The sequence below is a fragment of the Octodon degus genome, unplaced genomic scaffold (assembly GCF_000260255.1).
Source record: "Octodon degus isolate 3935 unplaced genomic scaffold, OctDeg1.0 scaffold00032, whole genome shotgun sequence".
NCBI lineage: Eukaryota > Metazoa > Chordata > Mammalia > Rodentia > Octodontidae > Octodon > Octodon degus.
Window position 1 is genome coordinate 2,431,541 of NW_004524608.1, and position 13,516 is coordinate 2,445,056.

Sequence of the window (13,516 nt, forward strand, 5' to 3'; positions counted from 1 at the left end):
GGGCTCTGCAGAAAGGGACCAGCACCCGGGGCGAACAGCATCCGCGCTCCAGCCGGTGCCCGCCGCGGCCTTGGCAGTGTCGGAGGGGCGGGGCCGGCCGGGGAGGGGGAGGTGCGCTGAGCCCTGCGCCCCGCCTCCATTCACCAGTACTCAAAGTGGAGAAACTGAGTCTCCAACGAAGGAGGGACGCTGGAGGAGGATTCGCTCAGAGGCCCAGATGGTGAAGGGACCCAGGTTTCCAAAGATGTATGGCCTTAGCGAAGACCAGTCCGGTACTTCAGTGTCCCCCAAGTGAGAAAGGTAGCTTATAAGGGATACTTCCAACTGGGTCTGCTGTGCTACGTACCCCAAAGGGCCCCTCCCACTAGTGTCAAACGGAATCAAATCCGGCCTCCTTGGGTTGGTTCGGCCTCGCTGCAGCTGGCGGGGCGAACCGGGCCGGACTCGCTGGTCTCCGCACCATCCCCCTCCGCAGGGGGCCTCCCTCCCTTTCCAGCAGGTGGCTCCGCGGGACACCAGCTCAACCTGTTGGACCACAAAGGGCGGCGCCAGGGGGGCCCTAGCCCTCACCCGGGCTGACCCGGGATCCCCGCGCAGGGGGAGGGACGGAGGACAAGTCCCTCCCTCTCGTTCACTCCCGGGCGTGACTCAGCCTCGGAGCCGCTGCCCTGCGCCCCAGCCAGGGGCGGAAAGTGTGAGGCGCCCCAGACGGCCAGGCCAAACCAAACACAGCCCCCCACCCTAGACATTATCTCACTGGAGAATTAGGGGACTCTAGAAAGGAGGGGTTAGCAGCAGGCATAGGGCGCTTTAACTCGGAAAATCCGTTCCGGGTTTTCCTATTGTCCCTGTCCCCTTTGGGTCCGGGGGTTGGTCACTGCTCCGGGTTTTCTTCTGGGCCCCGCGGGACTGAAGATTCTAGTCCAGGGTGTCGGGAGCTGGTAGAGTCCAGACCAGGGTTTCTCCCTTCCTTCTGCAGTCGGGGTCGCAGTGGCCTGGGGAACGTCCGTGCCAGGGGCTCGGGCGCAATGTCAAAAGCATAATTGAGAAGGGCTGCTTTAAGGAAGAGGGTGCTTGGTCAAGGAAAAGGATGAGGGACGGGCAGAAAAGTGGCCTGGGGCCTCCAGATGGAATAGAAGGGCGGGCACCTTGGCACCAATTTGAAGACAGCGACGCGAACTTCCCTCCCACCCCCTGTTGGTCACTTCTGGAGTCTGGCTGGACACCATGGGGATCTTTCTGTGGCTGGATTGCTACTCCCCACTTTGGTCCGAGCAGTCCAGGCACTTACCAATTCTTAGGTTCTCCTTTTCCTTTTAATCTTTTTTTTCTAGTACAAATGGCACTCCTCAGAGGGGATAACCCCGACTTGAAATTCCCGCCTACTCCCAGCTCTGGGCTGCTACCGCGCCAAACCAAGACTCCAGCGGCGGAAGAACACTGACTGGAGTACCGGTTCCCTCCCATCAAACCCTGGCCAGGCCCCTACCCCACCTCGGCCTGGACGGTAGCTGGAAACCGGAGAGCTAGTGTAGGGCCTTTAGGGCCTCACGGGGACAGAGGAGGGCCCCAAACCCAAACTTTGACTTAAATCTTTAGGCGACCGGTTTTGGGAAGGTATCAGGAGGTGGGTAAACCCAAAGTAAGGTTCTGCCAGAGATGGACGAAAGCTCCAGCGGAGAGGACTGTATACCTAGGGCTGGGGACGGGGACTCGAGTGGTGGCCAGGTGCGGGGACTGGCTTGCCTAGCCACGTGCGCTTAAGCGTAGCTTCCGAGAAGTTAGATGCTTGCTGGGCCGGGGGGTGGGGTGGGGTGGGGGGGCGCGGGGAAGGGCTACTGACGGCAAAAGGGGCGAGGCACTACACTACCTGGGCGGTGTCTTGAGTGGGTCTGGGGGCCTGCTTCGAATGCAGGGTGGAGGGTAAGCTGTAAGCGGAGCGTTGGGTGACGCCAGGCGCCCACCTCTTTCCCCTACCCTCCTCACCCTAGCTGCCTCCGCTTCCCTCGAAAAACCCGCCGCCCAGGAAACCGCTGGGGGTGCTGAGACCGCAGCCCCCACCCCGTCAGCCGCCCCCAGCGCCCCCACTGCGACCGCCCAACCCACCTGAAGGGGCCGTGGCTGCCTGGGGTCCCCGCCCGCGGGACACCCCCCCCCTCCGCCCTCCGATTCCCCCCACACCTGCGGGCAGCACTATTTATAACTCTGCGCCTATTCCGGGCCTCTCGGCTGGAGCAGACTGCAGCGCAGCGCTAATCGCCGCCGGGATCTCTGCGCCCCCCAGGGCGGGGGGAGGTAAATTTAGCTTCAGGAAGCTCTGGGGAACATTTTCCAAAACTTTACGTCCCGCAGCAGGCTGGACAGACCCCTCTGCGCGCAGCCTTTCCCAGCCAGCCACCAGGCGGCGCAGGTTTTCTGGTTCCAGTACCCAGCCTGCTGGGAATTAAGGTCGCTGATTTGTTTGTTGAGACAGGGTCTCGCGATGTATTTCAGGTTGGTCTTATACTTACTATGTAGCCTAGACTGGCCTTGAACTTTGGCAATCCTGCCCAAGCCTCCAGAGTGCTGGGATTACAGGTATGCACGATCACACCCAGAGAGGGTCACTGCTTTGAAGCTGGATTAGGTAAAGGGTGGAGACCTGGACTAGTGAAACACAGCTGGAAGAACAGGATGGCCCTAAAGCTGGAGAGAACGCTGGGATCTGAGAACCACTGAGAAAGAGAGTGGAGACCCCTGTGTGTGAGCGGGAAATAAGTCACAGTTAAATTCAAATGAAGCCTCTGCTATTGGTGACCTGCATTTGGTACCAAGTGATGGCAGCATCCTCCCTCTCTGGGTGCCTCTGGTGTTGCTGGAAAAAAACGTGGGATCTTGCTGCCCCCTTCCCGACCATTGTTATCATACCCAGCTTACTGCACTACCCTCTTCAGACCTCTTGGCCTTGACCGATGTCCACCTCCTGCCTCTTGCAGGCCAGGGAGGGTTCCACAGGTGATGTAATTTACAGGGGAATTCTGCACAGCTGGCCTGGACTCTTGCTGTCCCCCATGGGTTCACTTGCAATTCTGTTACTCGGTATGCTCCACTCTTACCCTACCCCTTGTAGCCACTAGAGGGCCCCCGGGCACCGAGGGGTAAGTTTGTTGTTGTTGTTGTTTTAATGGTCAGCTCAGCCCACCCTGGGGGCGGAGCTGGCATGGCATGTGGTGCTGCGAATGGAACCCAGGTCCCTGCATGCTTGCCTAAGCTTGCCCAAGCAGGTGCTTTAGGCCACTGAGCTATCTCGCCAGCCCACAAGGGGTAGGTTTGAGCTTATCCACTCCTTGCTATGACTTGTGCTTTCATTTATTTATTTATTTATTTATTTGTATTTTAGGGAAGGGTCTACAGGGTGTTCAGGGTCTCACTACTAGATAGGACTCGTAGTGATCTGCCTGTTTACAGCCTCCCAAGGGTTGGGATTATAGGCAGGGTGCCACCACGCCCAGTCTCAATTGCCCCCTCAGAGCGCCCCCCCACCCCCCCCTTGGGGCCAGCACAGCAGGCGGGGATTGAACCTGCGGTCCCTGCACCTGCTTGCAGGCACTTTAATCCACTGAGCTATTTGGCCGGTGCATGACTTGTGGTTTCCTACAGGCTGCACTCTCAAAAACTGACTTAAAAAAAAAAAAAAAAAACTAACTTGCCCTGGGGGAATGACATTGTGGGGAGGCTTCAGAATTTCGTTTTGGTCCCTATTTTGAAAGGAGTAGAAAGATGTTCGCCAGGAAAGATTGCCTATCCTGGGTGGATTGGGTAAAAGTGACACAGTTGGGGCCACCAACTGAGCCAAGAAGAAGGGAAATTTAGAATTGAGATGAAATGTCCATTTGAAAGGAGGGTGCCCTCCCCACTTGCTTGCTTGGCTCTGCCTGCCAACAAACAGGCCACCATCTGCACTGACAAAAAAGGGAGGCAAGGGGCCGGTGAGATAGCTCAGTGGACTAAAGCACCTGCTTAGGCAAGCTTAGGCAAGCATAGCCACCAACCAGTGTTAGATCCCCAATACCACATGCTTTGCCAGCCCGGCCCCTAGGGCAGGCTGATCCGGCCAGACAGAATCCAACTGCCTATAATCCTAGCACTGGGAAGGCTGAAAACAGGAGGATCACTATGAGTCCAAGCTGCGGAGTGAGACCCTGTAACAAAGTGAGGGGAGGGCAAACTAATTAGGAGCCCTGAATTTGATTTTTTTTAATTTTTTTTTAATTTTTAAATTTTATTTGTGTGTGGTCAGCTCAGCCCACCAGGGGGCGGGGCTGGCTGGCATGTGGTGCTGGGGGATTGAACCGCGGTCCACTAAGCTTGTTCTAAGTAGGTGCTTTAGACCACTGAGCCATCTCACCAGCCCTGATTTTTTTTTTTTTTTCAAGGCAGGAATGGGATTTCATTTTGTTCCCCTAGGCTAGTCTAATTTCTGGACTCATGAAATAATCCTGCTTCAATGTTCTGAGTGGCTAGAGCTACAGGTGCTCAACGTCACACCTGGGTAGGCTTGAGTTTGAGATCTGAAAAAGTGGGTTCACTAAATGACTGTTCCGCAGAGTGCTCTCTGACTTTGGTAAATCCCTTCAGGTCTCTGGGCCAGTTCCTTCACATTAACATGGGGTAATCAATTACCTTTGTCCTGCCCACTACCCAAATGGACTTTTGTGAGGCTCTGAGTATTCTGCAGCATGGAAAGGGATCTGAGATTGTGCATGAATTTTTCAGTGTTTCCCTATCCTTCTCAGTCTCTCTACTGTCAAACATTTCTTTCCAGCTCTGACACCCTCCTGGGCCTGTGGCAGTCTCTACTCCTCTTTCTCCCTCCAGCTCCCCACCACCCATTCTACCACAGACCACAGCCCTGGGCTGTGCCCCTTCCTCTACCCTCACTTTCCCTGCCCTGGCAAAAGCCAGTGTCCAGACCTCAGACCCAAAGATCTTGCCTAGGAGCACAGGCCAGCAGGTTTCTTAAATGCTTTACAGTAGCTTTAAGATCTGTTCCCAGCACAACAACCTTGTGAGCCTTTCAAATAAACCCAGCTCTTGTTTGGCACCCTTTGGTAGTTCCTCATTAACAGCATAAAAGCTCAGATCTTTACTTAGTGGTTCATACACACACCCAGCTCACCTTTTTCCCCCATAGTACCTGTCACCTAATAATATCTAGATTATTTAATTTAATTAATTAATTAATTTATCTTGGTTGAATGGGAGATTGAACTCAGGCCCTTGTGCTTGCCAGGGAAGTGCTTATTCTACTGAGCCATCTCCCTGGCCCTCAGATTTTTTATTTTGTAGTACTGGGCTAAGGCCAGGGTTTTCATGCTGAACTATATCCTCAGTCCTTTTCTGTATTTTTTATTTTGGGACAGGGTCTTGCTAAATTGACCTGGCTAAGTTTGAACTCATGTTCCTCTTTTTTTTTATTTGGCGGAACCAGGGATTGAACTCAGGCCCTTGCGCTTGCCAGGCAAGCACTTATTCTCCTGAGCCATCTCCTTGGCCCTTCATGTGCCTCTTAACTCAGTTTCGAAGAATGCTGGGATTATGGAAGTGTACCATAACACCCAGTTCTATATGCTTTTAAAAACAAAAACCCTACAGTTTATTTTTCCACTAGAATATAAGCTCCAAAAGTAAAGCGATATGTTTTCTTCACTGCTGTGTCCATAGTACCCAGACTGGCATATAGATGCCTCATATTTGCTTCTTTCCTGCCCCTATAATATTTGAATTGAATGAATGAAGAAAAGAAGGAAGATGTGGTCTTTGCGTAGCATGTCTCTGGAATGGTCTCCAAGAAGTTGGTAATCATATCTCTGAAGAAGAGAGCTTAGGGTTTGGGAGGTAGACGCAGGAAATTTCATTTTTATTTTCTTGCAATACTAGTGGGATTGAGCCTAGGTACATTCTACTATTTTAATTTTATTTATTTATGTATGTATTTGGTATGGGATCTCACTATGGCTCAGCATGTGGTACCAGGGATTGAACCCAGGTCCTTGTTCTTTCCAGGCAGGCACTTAGACCACTGAACTATCTCCCCTGCTGGTACATTCTACTATTGAGCTACATTTCTGGCCTTTTTAATTTTTTTTTTTTTTAATGTTTTATGTATTTAGTGCAGGGCCTAAAGGGTCTCACTACACAGATCAGACTCGTAGTATCCTCCTGTTTTCAGCCTCCCAAAGCACTGGGATTACAGCTACCATGCCCAGTCTCAGTTGTGTCTCATTGCAGCCAGCACAGCTTGTGGTGCTGGGGATTGAACCCTAGTCCCTGCGCCTGCCTACGCAGGTGCTTTAGTCCTCTGAGCTATCTGGCCAGCCTGCCTGGCCTTTTTATACTCAATGGCCACACTCTGCCTGTTGCCCAGGCAGGCCTTGGGCTTGTGATCTTTTTTCCTCAGCCTCCCTAGTAGCTGGAGTAACTGGGATTCTAGGCAGGTATTATAGAACCCAGCTGAAAACATATTTTATTATTATTTATTTGTTACTATTACTTTTTTAAAAAATATTTTTTTTTGCTGAACCAGGGATTGAACTCAGGCCTTTGGACTTGCCAGGCAAATGCTTATTCTACTGAGCTATTTACCCGGCCCCTATTACTTATTTTAGATATATTGTATATTACTTTTACAAAAAGAAGTCAATGCCAGGTGTGCTGGCACATGTCTGTAATGCCAGCATTCTGGGACACTCATGTAGTTCAAGCCTAGTCTGAGCAACAGTCTCAAAAAATAAAGGGTCGCTGATGTAGCCAGCAGCACAGTAACTGCCCGGCATGCTCAAGGCCTACAGTCTAATTCCTAGTGCAGAACAAAACAAACAAGTGGGCCTGGCAAGCACAAGGTCCTGAGTTGTCCCATTCCAGGTGCCATCAAAACAAAACAAACAAGGGGGGGGGGATAAACAAACTAGAATTTCAAACTAGAAAAAGGGTGGGGGCGGGGGCTGGAGCGGCAGCTGGCAGGATAGCTCAGTTGTCTAAAGCGCCTGCTTGGGCAAACTCAGTCAGGTGCAGGGTGCAGGGTTCAATGCCCAAATCCACATGCCACACCAGACCCGCCTTAAGGTAGGCCTAGCCAGCCAAAAAAAAAGGGAGCCAGGTATCCTGGTTTATACCTGTAATCCCAGCATTGGGGAGGCTGGGCAGGAAGATCACTGTGAGTTTAAGGCTAACCTGGGCCACATTGTGAGTTCAAGGGTAGTCTGAATTACAGAGCAAGACTTGATCTACAAAAACAAAACATATAAGAGCTGTGAGTGTATCTCAATGAGAAAGCTCCTAGGGTTAATCAGTAGTCCCAGAAAAAAAGAAAAGACAAATCCCAGAGGAAAAGCAGTTAACTGAGAAGGAGGGACTGGTCCCAGGGAGAGAGAAAGAGAGAGGCCCCTATTTGCCCTCGCCTGGCCCCAGTGCTGAGAAAGGGAGATGGGCAATGGCTGGGCCTCCGGTGGAGCCAGGGAATGCTGAGGGTGACCAGAGGAAGAGGCTGCACAAACCCGTGGCTGACTTGGAGGTTATGGGGGCTGTGTTTGGGCATAACAGGAAGCATGAGCAAGGTGACACACATGCCTGTGGCCCTACCCTTGGGAATGACTCAGGGAAAGCCTGGCTTGGTGACTGCCAAGGAGAAGCAAAGGGTCAGGCTGCGTGTGTCCTGACAGCGACACTGTGATCAGCCCCAGAAGCCTATGTGGCCCTGTAGGTGCTGTTTCCTTCATTTATGTCTGAGCTGGGAGCTCTTCCAGCTCACAGGCCTACTTCCTCCATGAGCTGGGGCGAGCTGTGCTTCTTCAAGCTCCTCAGAGGCAGCAAGCTGCTTCGGCCAGGTCTCCTATTTGGTAAAGGACTGAGTCCTCATATTCTGGGCCTCCCAGAACAACACACCCAGACTGAGCCCCTCCTTCATACACAGGTTGGGAGGAACTTGGCCTTTCTGCTCCCCACCCAGGCCCAGCACATTATGAAATCTGGTCTTCAGTGTCACTTCTATCCCAGACAACTTCTCTCTCCTCTGCTCTTTTTCTTATCCCCACTTAGGCATTTGGAACTTTGTGGCCTCAAGGCCTATTTATTTTATGTATAGTCTAGTGATTCTCATCTAGAGATCTTAGGGGCAGTCCATTCCTGAAACTAAGTGGTGTAAGACCAACCATCTGGGCTGGTGGGCTTGCAGTACCAGCCTGGAGGACAGCCAAGGCCTGCCACAGTCTTGCTGGGGTCCTGGCTAGCGGGGTCCACCAGAGGAGGGGTTTGGGAAGGGACACTCAGAACTTAGGCAGGTCTCATAGATGGGGCAACGCAAAGCTGGATCCACACGTCACTCTTCACTTGCTCATGGCCCATCCTTAGTTGCACAGCTGGTCCTGGAGTCTTGATGGGACTACAGAACAGAATGGGGAACTGAGAGGCAGGTTCTGCCACACGATCTGCAGCCATGCCTCCTGTCTATTTACCCTACTTCCCACCTGAGTGATGCCAGCCATGGTGCCAGAGGGAAGAGGCAGCTGCAGTTCCTCCTGTCATTAATCCAGCAGCTCCTTGATACACCAACAGCAGAGGAGGACGTAGGCAACTTCCTTCAGGGTGCGCTGCAGGCCCTCCCACCCTGTGCCCATTTTAATGACAGGCACCCGGAGCCCGGCATCTCGCAGGACTCCTCCAAGAGAGAAGGGTAGAGCCTGGGCTAGAGGCTGGGTCCGAGGCTGCATGTGGGTGGCAGTTCCGGGCAAGGGTGTGGGAATTGTCTTTGCTGCCTTTTATCAACAGTTCCCCTCCCCCTCAGGCCTCATGACTAGAGACAAAGGCACCAGGGTCTAGCAAAGGAAGGTTCTGGGCCTGGGAACAGGCTGAGTCAGCCCCTGTGGACAGGGATGGGGGTGGCAGCGGAAGGCCTGGGCACTCCATCTTTCATTGGCCTCCATATCCGGCAGCCAGCTTAGCCTCTCTTCTTCCACCCTGATGGCACCCTGCCTGGTTACTCCCTTCTCAGTGGTTGGTATGAGTCCCTCTCCCACTGTCTGGTGGGCTCTGGCTTAGGCTGATGTGGCAAATCACTCACGTGAAACGCTTTCCAGCTGCTTATATATCCTCCCACTCCCCCTCCACCCCAGGCCCCAAGTGGGCACAGCCAGAGTCTGGACTGGCCCACTTCTGTCTCCCTAAGCAGGGAAAGCACAGCCAGGGCAACAGGGCAACAGAGAAAAGCTTAGTTTATTGACAGGCTGCACCCAGGGCAGCCCACAGGAGGGTTGTCACATGCGGGAGTTGCGTTCTTCCTCTTCATTCTCTAGTAGGTATGCTGGGCGGTAGGTGAGGTGCCCTCCTGGGCTCAGGCACTGCAGGGCTGGGTTCTGCACTGTGTTCTCCCGACTCCCCAGTGACGTGTACCTAGCACAGTGAAATGAAAAGCTTGTATATGCTGGGTGGACCTCCCTATCCCAGCACTCCACTGTCCTTCCCACACCAGGCCTCCTGGCCTCATTACCTACCCTTGGTCATACAGGATACAGTATGGGACAAAGAGCTGACGCAGAAAGTCCCAGATGTTTCTGTAGGTCCAGTCCTGCGAGGTCAGAGGCAGAAGAGTCACAACACAAGTGTTCCCCTCCTACTCCTCCCCTTGCCATCTCAGGAAGGGGCCCATCGGAGACTCTTCTGTTCCCTGGGCCCCAGAGGGAGGCTTGCTATCTGGTTCTCAGGGATATCTTGCTCTGTGCAGGCTACGCAGTCAGTCTTCAGCCTCCACCTCTCCACTCCCAGGCCACACTCTACTGGGGTATAATAAGCTCCAGTACGGGAAGGGCTGTGTGGAAGCCAGGCTGTTAGGTAGAACTGTCTCCCATAATGGAAATGTTCTATATTTGTGTGATTTACTATGGTGGTGGGGATTGAGATGTGACTAGTACAACTGCAGTGGTTTGTTTAGCACTGGGGATTTAATCTAGGTCCTTTGTGAAGCTGTACCTCTAGCCTTGCACCCCCCCCCCACCTTTTTGAGACAGAGTCCTGCTAAATTGCTCAGGTTGGGTTAAAACTTGAAATCTTCCTGCCTCCGCTTCCCAGAGTACTAGAATTACAGGGGTGTGTTGCGATGTCCAGCTGCCCAGCCCTTTAAGTTTTATTTTTTACTGCACAATGTTATGTGGCCATTACTGACATGGTGGCATGTGCCTATAATCTCAGAATTTAGGAGGTTGAGGCAGGAAGTTCACCCGTTTAAGGCCAGTCTAAACTATATAGTGATGTAGAGCCAGGGAGATAGCTCAGTAGAATAAATGCTTGCCTGGCAAGCTCAAGGGCCTAAGATCAATCCCTGGTTCTGCAAATAAAAAATAAACAATAAACTATATAGTGAGGGCCAGCCAAATAGCTCAGCAGACTAAAGCTCCTGCTTAGGCAGAGTGCAGGGGGTAGGGGCTGGGGGTGGGGGTGGCTCTTGATCCCTGGTGTGCTGTGCCAGCCCCGCCCCCTGGGGCATACTGAGACAGTGATTGAGACTGGGCGTGGTGGTGCACGCCTGTGATCTCAGCGCTTGGGAGGCTAAAAACAAAGATCACTAGTCCAATCTATGTAGTGTGACCCTGTAGGCCCTGTACTAAATACATAAAAATAAATAAATGAATAAATATATAGTGAGACCCTATCTTTTTTTATTGTTACATAGGGTTTAGCTAACTGAATTGCTAAACTGCCCTGGCCAGGCATGGTGGCACATGACTGTAATTCTAGCACTTGGGAGGCTGAGGGAGGACTGGCATAAGTTTAAGGCCAGTCTGAACTACACAGTGGGCCTGTTTTTGTTATTTTTAAATTTTTTTTTTTTTTAATGTATTTGGTACAGGGTCTAGAGGGTCTACAGGGTCCTACTACCTAGATCAGACTCATAGTGATTCTCATTTTCAGCCACCCAAGCACTGGGATTACAGGTGTGTACCACACCCAGTGTCAATCACCAGTCTCAGGGTGCCCCAGGGGTGGGGTGGGGCCTGCACAGGGTGCCTGGGATCAAACCCTCCCTGCTGCGTCTGCCTAAGCAGGAGCTTTAATCTACTGAGCTATTTGGCGAGCCCCATTTTTTGTTTTTTCAAAGCAACTGCTAAATTTTCCAGGCTGGGCTCAAAGGGAATTCTCTTCCTAGCCACCCAGAATGCTGGTGTGCACCATACCTGGCCCTGAATTCTTTTTTTTTTTAGAACTGGGGATTGAACTTGGGCCCTTGCCAGGCAAGCACTTATTCTACTGAACAATCTCCTTGGCCCCCCTTTTTGGTCTTTTTGAGACAAGGTCTCACTATGTACTTCAGGCTGGCCTTGAACTCACAGTACGCCTCTTGCCTTAGCCTCCCAAGTGATAGGATTACAGGCATGTGTCACACACTGGCCCTTCTGAATTCTTAGCTGTATTTAGAAAGTGACATAACTCACAAGCCATAAACTTCATCCATTAAAAATATACTGAAATTCAGTGGCACTTAGTAGTTCCTATTTCATTTAAGTATGAATCAATGCCAGTGGCCATGATACTGGACAGTAAAGGTCCTAGTCATTATCTTGGCCACAGTAGAAAGCACGATGCTTGCCACTAAGTTGGTGCTCACTCAGTGTTGGGGATGGGATGAGTCAGCAGATGGCACCTCCTCCCCCATGTGATGGGCCCCTGCCAGGCCGCAGGCTCTGGCTTTCTTCTCTGGGAGCCAGGCTATACTAGCTGCCAGAGCACCAGCGCTGAAGGTGATGAGTCCTTGTCCCATTACCAGCAGTGGGTTGATGCGCATGAAGGCAGGCCAGCCGGGGTCAGTGGGACTGAAGGAGCAGAGGCTACGGGAGTAGGGGTCAGTCCTGCGGGTGCCCATCAAGACAGCCTGCAGCTGGGGGTGCTGTCTCTGCAGCTCGCCCAGGGCCTGCTTCATGCCCCCCTCGGCTTCCAGCACCTGAAGATTGTACCTTAGGAAAGAAGAGTGGTATGTATGGGTCACAGCAAGGTCTGTCAAGTCCCTGTTGGGGCTCCAACCTCCAGTCCCTCATACCTTTTGATAGTATCCTGTAGAAACTGCTCCAGCTCAGGGAATGGGGAGATACTGCGGATATACAGGATCTGGAGAGGTTTTGGAACATCAGGACATTTCCTGGGGAGGGAGAGGAATCCATAGGCTTGCCAGCATGGGTAGAGGAATGGCTCCCCTCAGAGCTCACTATTTGGCCCCTGGGCTGACATCCTCTTCTCTCTTTCCTTTGCTTTTTAGTCCAGCCAACTCCCTTTCATGGGCAGCTCACTCTGGTCTCTCAGCTCTGAAACCTGAGCTTGCCTGTTTCCAGTGTGGGATTTCTGATAAATCTCACTTCTCTCACTAGGACAATGACGTGTCTTTGGCCAGGGATGATGGCAGGCACATCTCTAAGGCGGCCAGACACATGTTGGATGTCAGTAAAAATGGTAGGGAATGGAACTTCAAAGTCACTGTGGCTATTTTCCTCCCCTGGCCCATCCAAGGACCACCCCCTTCTACTGGCTTGCTGGGACAGAGGATGGCGGAACAGAACAGGTGAGGGGTCTCTGGGGACCCACCTCCCGGGATGGGCTCACCTCTGCACAGCAGCATGGTAGAGGTGCAGGAGGGCGGTGCAGTCCTTGCCCCCGTTGAAGCCCAGGCAGAGCTGGGAGAGGTGGTACTGGGCCAGGGCAGCCTCAATGATCTGGAGGGCACTTGCTACCTTTTTCCCCAGAGAAGACCCTGCCACATTGGCAGGGAAAGGCATCAGGTAGGTGCACAGAGCTGTCACACGGGTCGTGCTGCCCTGGATGAAAACCTTCCAATCATCCCTGTGTCCTGTGGCTTACATCCAAGCTCCTCTATGAAGCCCACTGTGCCCTGCAATCTGTCCCCAGCCTGCCACTCAGCTACCCGTCACTCTACCTTGGGCTTAGTGATTTCCTCCTGGGCCAGGGCTAAGGGGGGCCCTGGTTTCCTTCCATTCTCTTAAACCCCATGCTGTTCCTTTCCAGGCCTTCTTCATACTCTTGCCCACCTCCTGGTCCAGGTAAGTCATCCTTATGACTTGGCTTTTGTCACTGAGCCCTCAGAAAAACCTTCTTGGACCCCATATCAAGACTGACTTCCTGGGGCGGGGGGACCTGAGTTCAATCCCTGGTTCCACAAAAAAAAAAAAAAAAGACTGACTTCCTGCTGTGGAGTCCTTTTCATCATTCATGGCGTCTTTTGTTTTCATGAGACAAGGTCTCCCTATGTAGCCCAGGCTGGCCTTGAACTCATGGGTGATCTTCCTGCCTCAGCCTCCCAAGTGCTGGGACTACTACAGGTGTAGACAACCACGCCTAACCCATTATTCACAATTCACATCTTATGCATAACCACCTTTGAAACCACTGGTTAAAAGGAGCAGGGTATATATTTATCCTGTTAAGCTTCTTCCCAGCTCCTAGCACAGGGCTGATTTGAAAAAAAAAAAAAAAAAAGGTA

The 13,516-nt window shown here is 52.2% G+C and overlaps 2 protein-coding genes and 1 long non-coding RNA gene across 7 annotated transcripts in view; 1 reads left to right on the plus strand and 2 right to left on the minus strand.

Moving 5' to 3' along the window:
* Nucleotides 1-8,359: 8,359 nt before the first annotated feature.
* On the minus strand, nt 8,360-8,747 carry Lenep (lens epithelial protein). The gene is made up of 2 exons (XM_004629795.2): nt 8,505-8,747; nt 8,360-8,419 (listed from the first exon to the last, which is right to left on the minus strand). Exon 1 carries the CDS (start codon nt 8,745-8,747, stop codon nt 8,562-8,564), a length of 186 nt encoding a protein of 61 aa, XP_004629852.1. The 3' UTR covers nt 8,360-8,419; nt 8,505-8,561.
* Nucleotides 8,748-9,231: 484 nt separating this feature from the next.
* Flad1 (flavin adenine dinucleotide synthetase 1) overlaps nt 9,232-13,516 on the minus strand; it is a 9,159-nt gene continuing 4,874 nt past the window's right edge. For 2 of the 5 annotated variants that reach the window (XM_004629796.2, XM_012514445.2), the window contains exons 4-8: nt 12,622-12,769; nt 12,065-12,163; nt 11,792-11,981; nt 9,528-9,601; nt 9,232-9,426 (exon numbers count right to left, since the gene is read on the minus strand). In XM_004629796.2, coding sequence (XP_004629853.1) covers nt 9,291-9,426; nt 9,528-9,601; nt 11,792-11,981; nt 12,065-12,163; nt 12,622-12,769 — 647 coding nt within the window. In that variant the 3' untranslated portion in view covers nt 9,232-9,290. Of the gene's footprint in view, nt 9,427-9,527; nt 9,602-11,791; nt 11,982-12,064; nt 12,164-12,621; nt 12,833-13,516 lie in introns of all 5 variants that reach the window. The other 3 variants (XM_023713774.1, XM_023713772.1, XM_023713773.1) reach the window with 2 other exon arrangements.
* On the plus strand, nt 11,949-13,495 carry LOC111816424. The gene is made up of 3 exons (XR_002820830.1): nt 11,949-11,998; nt 12,281-12,580; nt 13,042-13,495. It is a non-coding gene; the product is annotated as an uncharacterized LOC111816424 (long non-coding RNA).